Genomic DNA, 20,338 nt, shown 5'->3' on the forward strand with positions numbered 1-20,338 from the left:
AGTAGTTCCTTGTGAGAGCTGTTTTGCTTCCAAGACCTAAACTGGCTACTTAAAGCTAATAAAATAGCTTAATATCTGGTATTCCTATGTACCACTACATATAGGGTAGAATAGATGTCTTGCCTTAAATATTCTGTTCTTTTTTCCACTTGGATTTATATATCTTCCGCTGCTTAATCTCAGCATTACCTTTTCTTTCTGATGAATGTGAGAGTCTTGTTTTAAGACACTATAACTGATAATTTCCACTTCTGAAAATCTGGGAACAGATTTGAAATCAATGTTATCTTGTTATATCTGATTTTATTTATTTAGTTCAGGTTTTGTATGTTTGTAGTTCTTCTGGTAAATTACTGATACTTCAATACTTTCTAATAGAAGTAATAATTTTACTCAGAATATTTCCACACTTCCAGTTTGGTGGCAGGATTATTCTGAGGCTGTGAACAGTAAGTGCTTATGGGAGCACTGATGTTTAATTCCTTGGGTTTTTCTTATCTTTGTGTTTTTCTGTAGTATTTTCTTGTTTATGGATAATTTCAAACATTTCCATTGTATTTAAAGCACAGGCAGAAGGGCTAAAAACCGGGCAGGACTGACACTTGAAAGCTTCACTTGATTTTATGTTACTACGTGTTCACATGACAGCATTCATGAATGAGTTTGTGACTCATGGTGTGAGGGGGTGACCACCACAACTCTTCCAACCCCTATACTTTAATTTTGCCAGTGGCCAGTTCTAAATTCTACAAAAAGGAGGTTAAGCTCTTCTTCAGAGGTAGTAGTATAATGCAGTGGTGATACTGCAAGCCTGTGATAACTTCATGCTGTGGAGAAACAGCATAACTCCCTTTTTCCCCCTTATCTGTGAGTATGGCTTTCCCAGCTTAAATTGCCTAATGGCTCTCAAACTCCTGCTGAGTTTAGACTAACGTTTTGGCCATCGTATGTGTTAGTTAACTGGGAGTAAAGAACAAAGTTGTGGAATTTCTTCAAAGTTGAGGGGAATTTTAAAACAAATATTAATGTAGTTTCAGGAGCTACACGATATCTTAGGATCTGTCAGTAGATTCAGAAGACTATTCAATACTGTTTCTGCTCCTTAAGAAGGATTAAGTGCTTAGTTAGATTAAGTTCTTAGTAATTATTTATACCCAACAGTATTTAATTGAAAGCACAATTCAGTATAATTAGATTGTCAGTGTAGGGAAGCTGGTGACATTACTCTTAGCTGGCTATTATGGAACTTGTCATTAGGAAGCATAAACAAAAGCTAATGGTCTTAGTGCCAGCATCCTGTGAAATTTAAATGCAATATTAAAAAAGGAAGGTAGAACTTTCTCGTTTAAACAAACACCAAACAAACAAAACCCACAGTGCAGTGATATAGTACAGTTTTTCTCATAGGTATTAAGACATGATTTTCTTGTAGGTGCCTTTTCTGGGAAGTAAGGTGTGGAAGCTCACTCATGAGGGGATAGGTTGTGATCAATGCTGCATATCATGCTTCTGTATCAAGGTGAAATTGCAGTGAAGTCTTGGATGTTACAGGCAAGCACTGTAATAGTGTTACATAGATCTGCATTTTATCAAAGATTGTTTCAAAAGACAGCAACTGGAAAAGAAAAAAAAAAACCAAACCAACCAAAACCAAACAACAGCCCCCTTCAAAAAGCCCCCTCCCAAACTTGAATTTCAGCTTTGTTCATTGTAGTTGGTAAAATGGATCTTTTTACTTTGATTTTTTTCTTTTTTTCCAATGTGGTAGTGTTTTTGTGGAAAAACTGAATTCTGCCAAATTATAATCAAGACTTTCACCACTGAGCATTTAAATAAAACTTCATTGCTGAGTACAAATCTGCCTCTGATGTCCCTTGAAAGAATTCTTGCTCTGAATAAGAAAACATTGCATGTACATGAAGAAGAACACAGTAGGCAAAAGGATTATATTCTCCAAAAGGTAACTCATTGCAGGAGATTTGGACTAGATGACCTTTGGAGGTCCCTTCCAACCCAAACTGTTCTGTGATTCTGCATATCAAAGTGCTGTATCTCTTGATTGCAGCAGAGGAGGAAATTCTGTTTAGAAAGTGATGTCTCTAGCCTGTGATTGCATTGGGTTTGCATAGCAAGATTTTGGTAGCAGTGGTTGCTCTAAGAAGAGATCAGGAGCTGTGATATTCATATTTGATGTCTACAGAAAGTTTGATCAAACCTAATCTCCTCATTAATTACTTTCTATACTTTGACAATCAGGATTTGTTGCTGGGCACTTGCATCATTCTCCAGATTTGAGGGAGCAGTGGCTTTTGTTTATGTAGAGTAGTGAATTGTATGTCTTTGGCATCTGATAATTAACTTGGCTTTATAGGTTCTTGAAAGCAACTGTTTTCCTTCAGCTTGCTACTAGAGGGTGGTGTCTTCTTGTTGAAAGGCTTTTCTGCATTGCCAGTTCTTGTGCTTACAGCTCCAGATTTTATTGGACCACTGATAATGAGCTAATTTTAGTTAATACAGCAAAGAGGATAACTTAAACTAGGAATTTGCTTACAGCTAGAAAGGTGTCTGTCTTCAAAAATCAAATGGATTGAATTGGCACGAAAGTTCTAAATGGCAAATTAAAAAGAAAAAGGGGGAAGTAAAGGTTAGTTCGTTACATGTGGGAATTTGTTAGGTTGGAAAGGTCAGAAAATTGTCGGGAAACAGTGAATCAGGTGATGAATCAGTTTAATTTCTCTCTCCACTCCCAAACATCTGGAAAAGTATCAGCTGTCCAGTATTGTGAACTATATTACCAACCTCACAAATCCTTTCAAGTAGTTCTTAAGTCTGCAAAATTGACATCAATCCTAGCATATTCTTATACTTTTCTTTTTTTATCTATCTATCCATCTATCCGGAGAGCTGCTGGGTTGCATCAAAAGAAGCGTGACCAGCAGGTCAAAGGAGGTGATCCTGCCCCTCTACTCTGCTCTCGTGAGACCCCACTTGGAGTACTGTGTGCAGTTCTGGTGTCCTCAACATAAGAAGGACATGGAGCTGTTGGAGCAAGTCCAGAGGAGGGCCACGAGGATGATCAGGGGGCTGGAGCACCTCCTGTATGAAGACAGGCTGAGAAAGTTGGGGCTGTTCAGCCTGGAGAAGAGAAGACTGCGTGGAGACCTCACAGCAGCCTTCCAGTATCTGAAGGGGGCCTACAAGGATGCTGGGGAGGGACTCTTCATTAGGGACTGTATTGGTAGGACAAGGGGTAATGGCTTTAAACTTAAACGGGGGAAGTTTAGATTAGAAATAAGGAAGAAGTTCTTCACAGTGAGGGTGATGAGGCACTGGAATAGGTTGCCCAAGGAGGTTGTGAATTCTGCAACCCTGGCGGTGTTCAAGGCCAGGTTGGACAGAGCCTTGGGCAACATGGTTATAGTGCAAGGTGTCCCTGCTCATGGCAGGGTGGTTGGAACTGGATGATCTTAAGGTCCTTTCCAACCCTGACTATTCTATGATTCTATGGTTCTATGAACAGAGTGTTAACAGCAATGGCCATTCCTTCAGGCAGCAATTGATTGCACTGTCACAGAGCCCTCTAACTAATCCCCAGCTGCCTTCAACTCTTTGGCTGTGTGTTTAATCCAGAATATCTGGGAACAGCAAAATGTTTGGGATAGTAATGCTGCATTAAGGAACTGCAGTACAGGTAAGTTACTTAGAAAATGGCACTTCATTAGATGAAGCTACTGAAATACTCAAAGCAGGGCTTTCTCCACTGAGGAAGGAGAGTGGATGGGCTAGCTTACTGAGACCCTCTCAAGCTGCTTTTGTTTTGGTTTCTTAGAGTCCAGCAATTGCTGTCTGTTCTTGTACTGTAGTCCTAGTCAAAAATGAAGTTCATCCAGCTTTACTGAATTGGGGTTCCCTTTAGTGGTGCTGTTGGAGGGAAGAGATCAAGGAGGCAGTGGTAGCGGTCAGTTGAGCTGCAGCAATGCCCAGTTTCATTTACATTTTGTCTTGCGTTCACTATAAACTTGCATAAGCCCTCTGTCAGGCAAGACTCACTTAAAAAAAGTTGTTGAGGAAGAATTCTGGCTGACTTCAGGATTTAGGCTGTCTACAAATGATGTACACTTATTACAGATACTCTCTAATAAATTCCATTCCTATTCAAAAGAGAATCAGCATGTGATTTAAGTCAGGAAGTAAAGAAGCATCTGCTATTGCAGTGGCAAAAATACAAAATGTTAAGGTACTTTTACTTGTAACTATTAAAACCTGAAGAAATAGTAGAATCATAGTCTAACTTAGTTGAAAGTGACCTTTGGAAGTCATGTAGTTTAACCTCCTGATCAAAGCTGTCCAGTCAAGGTTTGAATATCTCCAAGGACACAGGCTCTGGGCAGCCTGCCCCAGTCTTTGACCACACCACCCTCATGGTGATGCCTAGGTGGAATTTCCTGAGTTGCAGTTTGTGTCCTTTGCATCTCATCCTGTTTCATGAGTAGCTCAGCTATTGATGCTGGTGACTTCAGTGTATTTCAGTAATGAGAAAAAGAGTGGAGAAGAAATGTCACTTCAGTGAAATTGCTTCAATGCAGAAAATGTTGTTAAAAGGGTGTCATGCTCAAGTATTGTCATATTTGAACCTATCAAATTTTGAAAGGCTTTACCTGAAAATATTTACTAGGAATGGTTACAAATTTTGCATTGAAAATGGCAGATGACATGGTAGGATTAGGGTAGGGAAGAGGCTGCTTGGTTTGGAAGCATAAAGTTTAGATAGTGCTACTTAAGAGATTGTGTTTGCTTTTATTTATTTATTTATTTCATTGCTGGCTGAGCTTCCACTATCAGTATAGCCTATGAAACTTCCTGACCTGTTTAGGCAGAATGGTACTGTCATCACATTGATATTTCAGGTTAGAGCTGAAATACTGAGGCTTATTATTATACAAAGACTTAGCTGAAAAATGCTCTTCTAAAGGTAGAATAGGAAGAATTATTTCTGGTCATCTTCAGTTTACACTTCCAGTTTTGTATCTTGTTTTCTACAGTATGCTGTCACTTGCCTTATGTAGCAATTCTTATTTTAGGAAAGTTGGGATACATACAGAATGACAGAATGGTTTGGGTTGGAAGGGACCTTAAAGCTCATTTAGTTCCAACCCCCCTGCCCCGGGCAGGGACACCCTCCACTAGACCAGCTTCCTCAAAGCCCCATCAAAAATAAAATCCACATCTCTCCAGTTTAGAAATAAGGATGTCATGCAGGAGAGTATCAGATGCTTTGCACAAGTGTGGGTAGATGTCACTTGCTTGTCCCTTATCCATCAATGCTGTAACCCCATCATAGAAGGCTACCCACCAAATTTGTCAGGCACAATTTGCCATAAGTGAAGCCGTATTTGCTGTCACCAATCACCTCCTTGTTGTTCATGTGCCTTAGCATAGTTTTTAATAGGGTGTGATGCATGATCTTGCCAGGCACAGAGATGGAAGTGACTGGCCTGTAGTTCCCCAGCTCTTCCTTTTTTCTCTTTTCAAAAATGGGGGCTGTCTTCCCGATTCTAGTCCATGGGAACTTCAGTGGACTGTGAAGACTTATCAAGTATGATGGTTATGGCTTAGGAAAGTTCCCTCAGAACCCACGGATGCATCTCATCAGGTCACATGGACTTGTGCACCTTCAGGTTCCTTAGATGGTCTCAAACCTACTCTTCTCCTACAGCAGGTGGTTGTCCTTGCACCTAGTCCCTGCCTTTGCGTTCTGCAGCTTGGGTGGCATGGCTGGAGCAGTTGCCAAAAAATGAGCCAAAGAACTCTGCTACTTATTCCTGAGTAGTCAAATACTAACCTATTGTGGCAATGGCAAAAGGCTGGTGTCAGTTAATAGAATATTATACTTGGGAGTTGAGGAATACCTTCCTATATTTGGCATTTGTTAAATTAGCTTTTGTAAGTATGTTTCTTTTTAGAACAAAAGCTACCAAGTGGTTGGTTTTGCATCTGTGCCCCTTGTTCTTTGAAGTACTTATTCCTTGCTACTTTACGCCTACTTATGTTCTGCAGTTTCTGGCTCTAAGCAGCAGGGCATAGCCTTCTATTTTGATGTGTTTTCAAATTCTGTCTTAGACTATGAAGTGATGTAATGATGCAGATTACATAGCTCAGGATGGCTGCTTAGTTAAAACCGGTGTAGGTCTGGCCACCCTTACACTGAGTGCTTTGCCACAGAGATCATTTCCAGTATAAGTGATGCATTATTGCTCCTGTAGTAGCAGAGTTAGAATAAATGGCTTATCTTGCTCTGAACTTATTGCAGGTATAGAGAAAACAAATTAAACTTCCATTAGGTATTGGTGAAACTGTTACAGCTTTTCCCCTTTGTCCTTGAACAAAGCTAAATATTCCAGGGTGTTCCTTCCCTTTTCCCATAGTACTTTTTTGGTTTTAATCTCCATCACTAATAGGAATATATAAGGGTTTGTTTGTTTGGGGTTTTTTATAGTTATTCTGATTAGCTATGTTCTTTCTCTGATTTCTTTCTCATTTTCTTGAAAATTTTCTGTGGAAATGCAGACCCTTCATAGTGATTTTTTTCTTTATAATTATAATTATTATTATTGATTTATTTTTTTCAGTTACCTTTTGCCTGGCGTTTAATTGATGCACAGGTTGAAAATCATTGTATTTGAAAGCTACATCCCCAACTCCAAAACTGTTGTATCAACAAAAATTTGTGCTGTATATATGATCTTGTATTTGATTTAAGTAAGCATGTGATCATATAACTGGAGTTGATAATTTCTACCTAGCCAAAAGGCACCAATTCATGTCTAGAAGACTTATTGATAATGCTAAGTGTGTGTTGCCTGTGTAGGCACAGATGTTAGTTTTGTTTTATATCGTGTGTAAGCATTTCAGGATTGGTATTGTGTACCTGAACTTGCAAAGCTGTATCAGAAATTCTCATTGTGCTAACAGCAGTGAAAGTGCAACAGTGTGGGGTGGTCAGGCCGATAAATTTCTGGTCTGTTACTGAGGACTGCGGTGCTGTGCCTAGCTCATGTTTCATTTGCATTACCCAAGCTGGTTTTAGCCTGCATATGTGTATTCATGCTGCAGTTGTATGGTGAATTTAGTGCAGATGAAGTGTAGTAAAAGGGTTTCTGTTTTCTGCTAGTATTTGGTGGTTTCCTACTCCTTCCCAATCAATGCTGATAACTCACAGATTTGGTTTGTTACAAACCTAATGTAAGGTTATAAATGAGTCCTTAGTCCAAAATAAGAAAAATAATTATAAGTAATTATACAAGAAGCATCTGTTTATATTGTTTTTATAATTCTCTGTAGTGAAGTATATACCATTCTCCATCTCTTACTAAAAGATGCATTGATGTAAAGATGGATTGAGACTTAAGTAACAAGTAAAACAATGTTTTTAGGACTGTTCTACAGAAAATGTAAGCTGGTTTCAAAGACAGAAGTTACCCATGACACCAAGCTCTTCTGCTTACTGTTGCCTGAGAGCACACATCTCCGTGTTCCCATGGGACAACATGTTTACCTCAAACAAATCATTGCAGGTAAGAAAAATTAAGAATGTAACAATGGCTATAGTAACATAAATACCTTTTCATAGTCCTGGGAGAATGCTGAGTCCACGGCAACTATTTCGCTGGTTGTAGTTAGAAAATCTTTGCTTCCAGGGTCACAATCAGTGCTTAGTAATGAACAAACTGGATTAATACTGCTGGAAAGCTAACTATTAAAGTGGCTAATATTTACTGTTCACCTTACCAGCTCTTCTTTCAACTCCGTTTAAAACAGTCTCTCTACTGAAGTAGTGCTGTTCATCTTTGATGGACGGGGGGAAGCTCATTGTATATGTGTTATATGTGATTAGCCAGTTCCTTTTGGTTTACAGCTTTTTTTGGCACGTGGAGGGTAATGTTGCAATTTTGCCTTTTTTTTTTTTTTCTTTTTTTTTTTTCTTTCCCAATTCAGAGGGATTTATAGTAGTCATGGTAACACTACTTTACACTCCAGTTGTATATTAGTCATAACACGAAGTTGTGAGAGGAATGCATCTTGAAAAAGCATTGTTTAAGTGTTATTCTTTCAAATTTTGTAAAAGGTGAACTTAAAATAAAATGGGACATCAAAGAAATACATGGTTTATTTTGTTAGGGATAATTTTTAACATTTGCATACTAATGGTTATGCTGGTCACTGTGTGTCACATTAAAGGGGGATTTTACCCCAGACCTTTATGTTCAATGGGTCTGTCAAGGTCCCAGGAAAGATGAGACCCTTGAGCCTGATTAGCCTGTCAGAGCCCTCTGCAGGTGCTCCACTGGACAGCACACTGTATCGGAGGGTGATTCAACTGTCCTGCTTGGGGATTCAAGGTAACAGATTCACCCGTCAAGTTAATTTCTTAAGTTCACAGAAGCTCACACAAAATAGATCTCAGCTGAGAATTTTTATTATACAAATTTGTAACTGATTAAGGTTCAAATATTGTAGTTGGCAGTACACTAACTGCAAGAACAAGTGTGAAATAACTTACGCAAAAGCCAGCTAAAGTTAATTATTAAGGACGTTATAGTTCTTACCCACTAGGTGTCCCTATGTGGGGTGAAGACACATGGTCAGGGAAAGGTCTTTGACCTGAGTAGGGCCTTTTGACCTGTGGGTGTGATTTTTTTAGTATTATAATGAGAGTATAATGAGGATAGTTCGTCTAATGAGGATAGTTCGTCTAATGAGGATAATTCACCCTAATCATTTTTTTCTACATATGAAGAGCCAGCAGTGTGCCCAGGCAGCCAAGAAGACCAACAGCATCCCAGTTTGTGTCAGAAATAGCATGGCCAGCAGGATTAGGGAAGTAATAATCCCGCTATAGTCGGCACTGGTGGTCTCTCACTAAAAGAGAGATAATGAGGTGCCAGAGTGGGTCCAGAGAAGGGCAGCAAAGCTGGTGAAGGGTCTGGAGCACAAGTCTTATGAGGAACGGTTGAGGGAACTGGGGTTGTTTAGTCTGGAGAAGAGTCGGTTGGGGGGACATTATTGCTCTCTACAGCTACCTGAAAGGGAGGGCAGAGAGGAGAGGCAGATGGTCTCATTTCCCAAGTAACAAGTGATAGGACAAGAGGTAACAAACTCAAGCTGCATGAGGGGAGGCTTAGATTGGGTATTAGGAAAGAATTTTTCACCAAAACGGTGATCAGGTATTGGAACAGGCTGCCCATGGAAGTGGTGGAATCACTGTCCCTGGAAGTATTCAATAACCATGTAGATGAGACCTGTAGTTAACATGGTTTAGTGGTAGACATGGCAGTCCTGGGGCAACAGTTGGACTTGATGATCTTAAAGGTCTTTCCCAAGCTAGCTGATTCTATGATTCTGTGATGTCCATGTGTTGTCAGGATGTACCAGACTTCAAGGGTAGTCATTCCTGATTAGAGGTTCATCAGTGCTGTTTTCTTAATCCTCCTACACAAGGCCAGAGCCTTTTCTCCCACTCTCAAGTCTCATAAATCAGTGTTGTTCCCAGGTCTGCTGACCTTGTAGGAGGCCCTTGTATCTGTTCAGGCCTTTTCACAGTAAGACAAGTTACAATGTTTTTTCCCCCTCTGTGCCTATGGAGCTTGAGTGGCTCCAGTCACACACACTTTGTTATTGATGGGTGTGAACTCCTCTCGCTTTTCTTTTAAACACATACATCCAGTTTGCTTGTTTGGCAGCTGCTCTGCAGTTTATCAGTACATGGCGCTTTCCAGTTCCCACTGCTGCAGGGAGTACAACAGAGGCTGGCCACGGGGCCTTCACTCCGCTCCACCCTCCGTTCAGTTCCTCTTGGCATATGCCAAGGTTGCAGAGTTGCCTGGGGAACATTCTCTTAGGGGAGATTCCGTGCATGCCAACAGCTGGAAGGAGCAGCTGCATTTTACCCTAAGATTTCTTTAGTGTTATATCTTTTGGGGCCTGGGGAGTGGGGTGGTCTCTAATTTTCCCCATTTTTCCACTCTGTCCTTGCATTGCATTATACATGGTAGAGAGATTTCTCAGAAGTGTCCCCTGCTGCAGGGATTACAACAGGGGCTGGCCACGGGGCCTTCACTCCGCTCCACCCTCCGTTCAGTTCCTCTTGGCATATGCCAAGGTTGCAGAGTTGCCTGGGGAACATTCTCTTAGGGGAGATTCCGTGCATGCCAACAGCTGGAAGGAGCAGCTGCATTTTACCCTAAGATTTCTTTAGTGTTATATCTTTTGGGGCCTGGGGAGTGGGGTGGTCTCTAATTTTCCCCATTTTTCCACTCTGTCCTTGCATTGCATTATACATGGTAGAGAGATTTCTCAGAAGTGTTTTTAAATGCCCTTTAATTGTGAACTGTTTTGTGCACCTCCTCCTCCCTACCTAATTCTTTGCTTGTGTCCAACTGTTGCAAACTTTCTTTCAATCATTATACAAATAGCTTCTTGAAATGATAAAGAAAATATAATCTAAGCATCTCCTATTTCACTTTAGAAAGAATCAAGCAGTGCTACTTGCAATTAAATGCAAATGCTTAGACTTTCATGTTCTTTGGGATGACTAATTCTTTTCTTCCAGTGTTTTGAATTGGTTAGTGTAGAAATAACATACTGTACAGCGGTCTGAAGATTTTAATTAGAAGTGGAAGGCTACTGTAATAAGAACTGGTGCTGTGGAAAGTAATATACTTGCATAAAAGCATGCGATGGTGTTATTTTGATGGGATATACAGATTATTTGTTTACTGTTTATTTTGGTATTTGCTTGCAATAAATTTGCTGAATGTAGAGTACTTTTCATATTATTTCAGCTATCTTTTTGTCTTATGTCTAGGGACGGAGGTAGTAAAACCGTACACGCCTGTATTGCCTTTTTGGCCACTGGATTTCAAAGAACCAACTTGCAATGGTAGTGCACATATATATTTAATGATTAAGATTTATTCCTGTGGACTGTTCACACAGGCACTTGACCATCTACAAATTGGTAAGTATATGCTGGGGTGGTTTTGTGTTTCTTTTTCACTTTGTCTTTCCAGTTTCCCTGTCTTGGTATTGGACTGTTTTATTGTTTACCTTATACGTCAGGACATACTTGTAACTTTTTTTAAATCTTATTTTCTATGCCCATACTGTAACTAACTCTCCATTACATAAAGCTCTTCTGTTTGATCATCCAAATATGTTCATGTGTTCAGATATGTCAACTGTATCATACATTATAGTTGATCACTTTGATTGTATATGCTCTATAGAACAATTTTTTGTACTTCTGAATAAAGAAAGCTAGGTCTGTTTTATTAGACTTAAGATGTACTTCCTTTTCCATTTCAGATACAGAGGTAGATTTTTAACACTGATTTCACAAATGTTTATGTACTCATATGGTATAAAATGCATCAAGACAAGATGTTTTAATTTAATATCTCTTAACAAGAATCTTTGATCCTTGTGTAAAATGTATAGTACCTTTCTGAAAGGAACCCTAATACGTGAAAGATAAAGACGCTATGAAGTGGCCTTAAAAAAACCCATAATACTAATTCCCTTGGTTTCTTCTCATTAATGTTTACTTTTTTTATTTTTTTTAATGAAGGAGACTGTATTTCTGTCAGCAATCCTGAAGGTAGCTTCAAGAAGTCACAGGTTCAAACTTCAGAAGATCTCTTTTTACTGGCAGCAGGCACAGGCTTCACACCAATGGTTAAACTGCTGAATTTTGCTCTGACTGAAGTTAATTGCCTCCGGTATGTCCACTTCTTACGATTTAACTCCAAGCTAGAGTAATCCAAAAGAGGGATGAAACATAGTGGGCAAGCCTCAGTGTTTATAAAACAATTAACAAAATAAAGTGATTTGCAACTATTTTTCTTCAACTTATGCCAAAAGCTGGCATGCTTTAGGGAAGAGTCTGTCAGAGTCTTAGGCAACTTAGACTTGATTCTTGACCATCAGCAAAATGGACTGATTTATATTTTGGATTTTAGTTGTGATACAAATGAGCTCATGCTGAGGGGGTTTGTTTTGCCTTTTTTTTTTTTTTTTTAAAACCAGCTTTGCATTTAAGTGTTTTTTTTAATATTGCCATATTTCAGTGTTGATACTGTTTTTTGGACTTAGGTGCTTTACAACTGTTTAGCTAGGGCTTCTCTTTAATCTATTAGAACAGCTAGCATACTTTTATATTCTTTTTCCCTGACAAGCAACTGTAATACGTTTTTACCAGATGAGTTCCAGCTTTTGCAAAAATGCATCTTATGTGAGCATAGCATTAAGTATATTAAAATGCATAAAAAGGTGTGTATTGCATATGTATTCTGAACTCTACTTGTAAAATCTACAGAAGGAACTACTACTTGTCCTTAGTCACGTGAACAGGTTGTTATGGCCCCTAATGTCCTTCACAATCCCAGAACTAGTACTTCTGCTTGATCTGTTTGTCCATTTACAACCTTATAGAGTATACAATAGCTCAATTTCAAAAGGAAATGCAAGGAGTTACTGTAGGGGCATACTTTGGTAGAGGTAAGGTGTGCTTGCATTACTTTTAGAAAAATATTCCTCTAGAATCACACCATGTACAATTTCTTGGCAGATTATGTTTTTGTCAATGTCAGCTATTGTAATTTGGGAGAGTATAAAAATGAAAAGTACAACTTTACTAGATTTAAGCTGTTAAAGCTTAAAACCTTTAAAACTGTTGCAGAGAACAGTTCAATAGTCTTGCTACTGTTTTCCTGTAGCTTTGAATTTGGACTCTTGTAATGGAGATTAATTTCTGATACTGAGTTCTAGTCAATATAAGCACAGGATGTTTTGGTTCATTATGTCCCTTTATGAAGCACATTTTGAAACAGCATAGAGAGATTATTTGGACACTAATTTTCATAGTAAAGCTGAAAGGCATGACATGTACTGCAGAAATTTGTTTCTAAAAAAAAAGTCTAAACTCAGGCATTATTCTTTTATTGTTTATTGTTCAGCAGTTACATAAAATCCTGTTTTGTAAGCAGCAAGACTGCGTACTGTTTGGCTTTTCCAAAGCAGCCTGTATTGTCAGTAGCAAGTAACAAGTGGGTGGCTGGCTCTGTGAATCCAAAAAGTAAATCTGTCATCTGACAAAGTGCTTTGGAAGCTCTACTAAGTGAATTTGGAATGATTTTATTGGGTTTTTTTCCTTTTTGAGGGGAGATAAAAGTAGTTGTGATAATATGAAAACAAAGCTAAGGAGAGCAAAATAAAAGATGCAGGTCTTGACACTTTGTCAAGAACTAGAATAAACAGAATAGATAACGTGTGTTAAAAACTGCTACTGCGCAGACAGTGTTTATATCTACTCTGTCCCTGAAAGATGACCAGAGTGGCTGACTTTAACTCTCTTCAGCACAATTTCTTACGGGAACTTAATGTTTACCTGTTTTCTTACGAGTCGAAGTAAATAAATTTTTCCTTCGCGTTAGGCACTGGAATGACTTGATCTGGTACAGGTTCTGTTTATTTGCAGATACTTAAAGCTTTGCTTCTCTGACTTGTGTAGGCAACTTAGTTTCTTGGCTTTATGTTTGCTCTTTAACTCTCATTTCCTCTTTTCGGAAAATATTACAAGATTGTCTTTAATACGTGTGTGTGTTTTCTTAAATACTATTTATATACATGAGTTATATGTATATATAAACAATATAAATATAATTTGCATTAAATTGTCTTACTGTGAAAAGTAACAATTGCCGTAAACGTGGATTGAACACACTAGAATGTGAATTGCAGAAAGTTGAGGAGGGAGTTGCATAATGACTGACTTGTCATCTGAGGGTGCAGAAGTGGCCTCTGTAGTGCTGGGTGAGCACTGCTGAACATCTGGGCCTGCACAGCAAATGCCAGAGAAGCCACAACTTCCCTAAGCAGCATTTGCTGTGCAGCATGTAACAGGCTTGGATCATTGGATTTCTATTCTTGCTGTCTAGCCAACGTCTCCTTATTGTCTATGAAGTCTGTTATTTCTTGCCGATGGTAAAAGTGGAAGACAGTTGTTCTCTTCCTGTCTGCAGCATCCTTTCGTGCACAAAGTTATAATGCTCTTCCTTCAGCCTTCTTTCTTCTTTTACAGGCCAAATTGTATTTGGCCAAAGTATTAATTTTAAAAGAATATCAGTCCTCAGTGCTGTTTTTTTCCTTTATAAATTACTACTCTGTTCTCATATTCACTTTTAATATAGTGTCCTACAAGACTTTGCACACCACTTTTTTTGAGCTTCTTGAAATCTTCATCTGTTGAAGTAGATTCCAGTATGTTAGATTCTCCCTATTTCTTCCAAAGGGCTGATGAAGTTTTTCATTTGTTACGTAACTTCTGTCATCATTCTCTCAACCATCTCTTCTGTACAGGTGGGGACCATATCTAAATCTCCATCTCTTCTTTCTACCTCTTTTTTCCCTCATTTCTAGCAAAACTGTTGTCACTTCATTCCAAGTTTTGGGATTTTCAGTTCTCTTCATAGTGCTGAGTACTGAGCAGTACTGCAGCAGGTATATTATTTACACTGGGGAGTATCAATAAGGGTGTCTCAAAACATTATTCTCCAAGTAACCAATTTCTCTCCTTTGGTGCCCAATGAACAAAATGCATGGCTTTCCTTTGCACATTTTGCTGACTTTATTCCCTACCTGAGTAACACTCGATGCTGTGCTGTACCATGCCAGCTTTGACAGCACTACATTCTTGAAGAGAGCTTTGTTTTCCATGTTTTCATGGAAGTGGGCCCTGGGAAACACATGAGGAACTTAAGACTTTTGGCACATGCTAGCTTCTGAATGAGATGATTTTAGTTATTTAAAGATGCAGCATAGCCGATTTGGGGCTATTCTGTTCTACACAAGGCTAGTTTTCCAAAGCTCGTACGTTGTAACTTGTTTTGAGTTGTAATGCGTCTGGAACGTCTTTCTCTCAATAACACTACTGATGATGTGTATTATATACAACAACCATACCTCAGTTTTACGTTTTGGCAGCAGCAAACAAGCATGCTTCTCCTAAGTAGAAGATGATCTCTGTTCTTTGGCATCTAATGTAGTTTGTAAGAGATTTCTTGGTATCTTGAAGTGCTACCGAACTGCAAAAGGGGAAGAAGTTAGAAGTCAGAAAACTGTATCTTCTGACTGGGAGAGTAGAAGCTTTTAAATTGCAGCTGGAGATTATGAACTCTCTGCAGAAGCCCTAACATTTGTGATGTACATGTTTGAAAGATGGCTCTCTGCAAGTTATGGAGGAGGACAGAGGTGATGGGAATTAGTAGTTTCAGTGTAGCGTCATATAAACATACTGTGTCTAGCCCTAGTCTCTTAGAAGCAAGGCTGGCTACATGGAAAAGGGACACTGGGTAGTGGAGTGTCATATTATGGAACTGGAACTGCAGGGCTGTGTGGCATGTAAAACCAGCAGGCTTAGCTGACAAGTACCCATTATCGCTTCAGATTCTTATGCTATAGTGGAGGTAAAACAGAAAAAGACTGACTTTACAAAACAGAATCTACATTTTGATGGAGCCACACGAACCTAACTTATTTATTGCTAATGATAGACGTAATACCCTGTGGACAACTGATATGAGACAGATGACATGCTGTTAAATGCAAGCAGTTCCTGAACTGCATCCCACAGGGCTTTAAATGACTGTTGTTTTTTCCATTCAAATATGCTTGTAAAGAGTAACTTCCAGGTAAATAGATTTTATAAATCAACAAACAAAGTAGGAATAAGATAACCTGGTACAGAGCTGTAGTTTGGTCTTACAGTTTATTTTCTCTTAGGTATTTACATTCCATCTTTATGAAATTAATACTGACATAACCTTGAAATTCCAGTTTCACCTGTAGAAGCTGGTGAATATAATATTAAAAAGGTGGTCAGGGTTCATATACCAGCAACTAATTGTAATGCCCAAACAATGTTGAGAAACCACTAGATAAAACTTGACAAGCTGTACTGTCATTTCAGTCAGGTCTTAGTAACATCAAGAGACTTTATTTTTCTTAGAGCAGCAGTTCCTGAACTAGAGGTTGCAACCACAGACAGGGTTATGACATTTAGAAGACAGGTCATAAGTCCAACAGACTTTTAGGTACAGCAAATTAAAAAAACTATACTGGGTTAGTGGCAAAAAGATCTGAGGATTGCAGAGTTGCAAACAAACAAAAAATGTAAGTAAAAGGCTTCTGTATAACACAGCAAGTTCTTATTCTTTAACGTGTTTCAAATAGAGAAACAATCACCAGTTAATTTTTGTTAATTTTTTATTTTTTTAAGGACAGTGAAGCTAATCTTCTTCAACAGAACAGAAGATGACATACTTTGGAGAAACCAGCTAGAGCAATTAGCTCTTAAAGATCAAAGGTATTTAAAAGTTCTCTGGAAAACGACTTGCACCATCTCAGCGTATAGGAGAGCAAGTCTTGGGGTTTAGACTAACTGTACAGTTTTGGTACAAAGACGCATTCTGATTCTGGAAACTTAGCTAAGAATTTCATGAGACCTATGGGGTGAAAGATGTGCTTGCATTGATTACAGATGCATAGCAGCAGGCCATGTCATTAGGATCTGTAAGTCCCACAGACAGACAGGGATTTGATTTGGCAGTGTTTCATAGATGTTTGTTGGAGACGACATGTTAGATGAGATGATCTTTAGGTCTGTCTGAGAAGGTTTTTGAAGGTGAAGAAAATTAGCCTTAACAATAAAAAATACAGATATGCAAAGAGAAGTACAGGAGTCCTAGAGATAGTGTACTCCTAGGAGCAGCATTCTGAATTTCAAGAAGTCTCGAAAAGTCTCTTTGGTGTCACGTAGTTGAGATGTTTGTCTAGAAATTCTCAGTTAAATTAGGCCAATTACTTTCATTTACACTTTCTGTTTAATTGTTGCATTTTTTTCCTCCATTAGAATGTAATTGCAGATTAAAATGCACTGCTGCACATGTAATGTCAACTTAGTTTAGCGGGCCATAGCTCTTGTCAGGAGAAATAGGAATATCAAGTTGCCTTTTAATTTCAGTACTCTTGTATTTATCCCTAGATAAATTGTCACTGCCTAGATTTCACATGATAGAAATACATTCTGTTTATGTTTACTTAATTGTTATCTGAAATTTTATGAGCAAATCCATTTCGCTTGTTCCTTCACAACATTGAAATGAAAAATCAGTATTATTTCATAACCTGCTGATGTCTGGCACATCCAAAACTTCATAGTCTAGACATTGTGCGAATTTACAGTAAAAACCCTTTTTCCCTTTCAGTAGGAGCCTCAGATACACGAGTGCTTAGTTTTTACTCAATAACTACTGTTAGTGAGTTTTTGAAACCAGTTATAGTATTTTCTCATGAATGAAATTGTACTGACATTTTCAGAAGTTGGGCTAAGCGTTCTTATTTCATTAGTTGTACATTGAGCTACACCAAAATTTGTGTAAGTGAATAACACAACAGTAAAATCTGTGCCTTAGTATCGATTGGTACCAGCTGTTTTTCCTTGTAAAGTGAAATACGCAGCTAAAATTTTTAAGATTGAAAGATTGCGCTAAATAATTAAATACACAGTACTGGAGGTGATTTGATTGACTTGATCAGTAGTAATAACTAAATGTCTGTGAGATCCGATGCTGTGCAATGGGAGCTGAGCAGAACAGGAAAGTAATCGTAGGAAACACCAGTGTCTTGATCACTAGCATTTTGTGTAGCAGATTTCTAATCAGGTGAGATATTTATGAAATGTTCTTCTGCTTACCAGGTTTGAGGTTCAGTTCGTTCTCTCACAACCAAAAAAAGACTGGGCTGGTAAACAGGGGATGATTTCTTCATCTCTTCTCTCTGAGTTTGTGAAAAGAAGCAGAAAAGACTCCAAAGTGCTTATCTGCATCTGTGGCCCAACACCTTTTACAGAGCAAGGAGTACAGTGAGTATTTTAAATGATGAACTAGAGAAGGAGGAAGTTTTAGAAATCTGATTATCTAACCAGCTATAGTGTTTCTTACTTGGTAGTCTTTCAAAAATGGCCTTATGCTTTCTGCTTGGAAAGAAAACTGGTGGTTTGGGGGTGGTTTTTTGGTTTTGTGTGTTGGTGAGGAGTTTTTTTCCCCCGCTTTTTTTTTCTTCTTGTTTGTTTTAACATTAGAAGAAAAATACCACTTGGCATCATACTTGAGGAGCTTATTTCGTGTGTAGCTAAGTAAATATCAGCAATATGTAAATTTCATGACCTCTAGTTGCCCAAAACTTTCTAAGAGCATCTCTTTAACAATAACCTTTTTTCCCCAAGGTTTTAAATGCTGCTTTTAATTATATGTTCATAGCAAAGTTGATGTAATAGGAAATAAGTTTTCGGTATTGGCTTGATAAATTGAGTTATAAAAAGTCAAATTTAAAGCAGTTGTTCTATCACAAGACCTTCTCATTATTTTTTTTTAATTAACGCATTTATTTATGTCTGTACCTAATACTTTCTATATTTTATATGCCATATATTTGAAGATAAAAGGCCCTCTAGTTGTGTCTTGCCCACCTTCAAAATACTGAACCAATATAGACATCACTTGCATTTCTGCAGCCCTACTGAAGACAGGTGCATGGATCTAATGGAAGGTGGAACTGGCCAATAATTATGCTACCTCTTCAGAAATCTGAGATAATGAAAATGATACCTATATTTATGTTTAGATTTTTTTCTTTTCAGTATACAAAAAGATCATCTATAGGAGCTCCTGGGCATGAATTGTTTTCTAAATGTATTTGCAAAGATACAGTCCATTGTACATGTCTGAATAAAAACAAGATAGTGGTGCTGAAGTTAAGCTTCAGCTGTGTCTGTGGTGGGTTTTGGGCTCCAAGTATTAATATTACCAATTTGATTTCTGACTTTCAGATATCTGAAGGATCTTGGATACTCCCAAGAAGAGGTGCACCCTTTCACTGCATAAACTCATGTGAGGATATTAGTTTGTTTGTATAATTTAGTCTTATTTATTTACCTTCATGAATTTGAATAAGTGAGAAGCAATTTTGTAAGACTTGAAATCGCACTCTTGGTACCAAACTGTTTCTCAGAAGTAATGTATCTTTGAAAAAATTTTATAATGTGTTTTATCTTGGTTTTGTAAATATTTTTGCTAATACTTAAGTCATCCAGGGTATTAATTTATTAAAGAGACAAGCAAAAATGTATAGTATACATTATGTAAGATACTTCATGGGTTTGGTTCCTGAGAATTCTTAAACTTAATAAAAGCACTGATTTCAGTTTTGAATTGAAAAAGCTTATTATTTCTTACTGTAAAAAGTCTTTAAGAGCAATACTGTCTGAAATTAAATATTGCACTGTAACTCAGGTAACCGGTCATTGAAAAATGTTCTTTTTCATCTGATATCTCTATTTGACTTGCAAGTGATCCAGATACATTTTTGGCTTTGTAAGCAAAGAATAGAAGTACCTTTGGTAAAGTATAAAATTTACATAAAATAATAAAAAAAGTATTGATTTTACGTCATGCATTTTTGTAAATTTTTTGTATTTTTCATTTATGTTTTACAGAAAGGTTTGCCCTAGCTTAGGACACCAGCTGAGAACTCAGAACAAAGGCACAGAGTCTCATGCAAAACTTTCTTTGTGGCCTCACTGATACCAGGCATCCGCTGTCATGAGATATTCTGAGGGTAAAAACTTGTCAGTTTATGGCCTGCAGATAGCAGTGTAATGGCCATAGAAATATTGAAAATATTTGACACATTGCAGTAGTATTAAATGAGGTTATTTGAATTTGAGCTTTTTTACTCCATTATTAAATGTATGTTATCATGAGACATTAATCTGCTGTCAAATAATAGTTTGGAGAAAACAGCAGCAAAGCAGCTACCCCCCTTCTAGATATTGCCAGTAATGTCTGGAGGCATTGTTTTGCATGACATCTAGTACTGTTTACATCCTCCTATTGTGTTGAATGGCTATTTCTTCTTCCTAAGTAGGCAGACTTGCAGTTGTGGCATTAATACTTCAGCATTCATGAAAAAAGTGTTTTAATAATACTGTTCAAAAAGGTGAAATTGATAGGAGAAGACTCGTCTTACTGTGACTGTTATACTGGAAAAAGGAATTCACCAGGTCCTGCTGTTGAGGTAACAATCACTTTAATCTGTTGGTGGTGTAATTGATACAAGAATAATTTGTGGTGTCCTGAGGAGTTCTAAGAAATGGGGACAAGTGGGTCTAAACCACTGGAGGATATCCTGAAATCTCCCTTAAAGTATATATTGAAAACAAATG

The 20,338-nt window shown here is 38.0% G+C and overlaps 1 protein-coding gene across 2 annotated transcripts in view; it reads left to right on the forward strand.

Moving 5' to 3' along the window:
• LOC104405750 (cytochrome b5 reductase 4) overlaps positions 1–19,193 on the forward strand; it is a 36,821-nt gene extending 17,628 nt beyond the window's left edge. For both annotated transcript variants that reach the window (XM_010014558.1, XM_010014557.1), the window contains exons 10-15: positions 7,434–7,574; positions 10,865–11,017; positions 11,627–11,777; positions 16,334–16,420; positions 17,813–17,977; positions 18,944–19,193. In XM_010014558.1, coding sequence (XP_010012860.1) covers positions 7,434–7,574; positions 10,865–11,017; positions 11,627–11,777; positions 16,334–16,420; positions 17,813–17,977; positions 18,944–18,998 — 752 coding nt within the window. In that variant the 3' untranslated portion in view covers positions 18,999–19,193. The remainder of the gene's footprint in view (positions 1–7,433; positions 7,575–10,864; positions 11,018–11,626; positions 11,778–16,333; positions 16,421–17,812; positions 17,978–18,943) is intronic.
• Positions 19,194–20,338: the final 1,145 nt, after the last annotated feature.

This window comes from Nestor notabilis, unplaced genomic scaffold (assembly GCF_000696875.1).
Source record: "Nestor notabilis isolate BGI_N333 unplaced genomic scaffold, ASM69687v1 scaffold15, whole genome shotgun sequence".
Taxonomy (NCBI): domain Eukaryota; kingdom Metazoa; phylum Chordata; class Aves; order Psittaciformes; family Psittacidae; genus Nestor; species Nestor notabilis.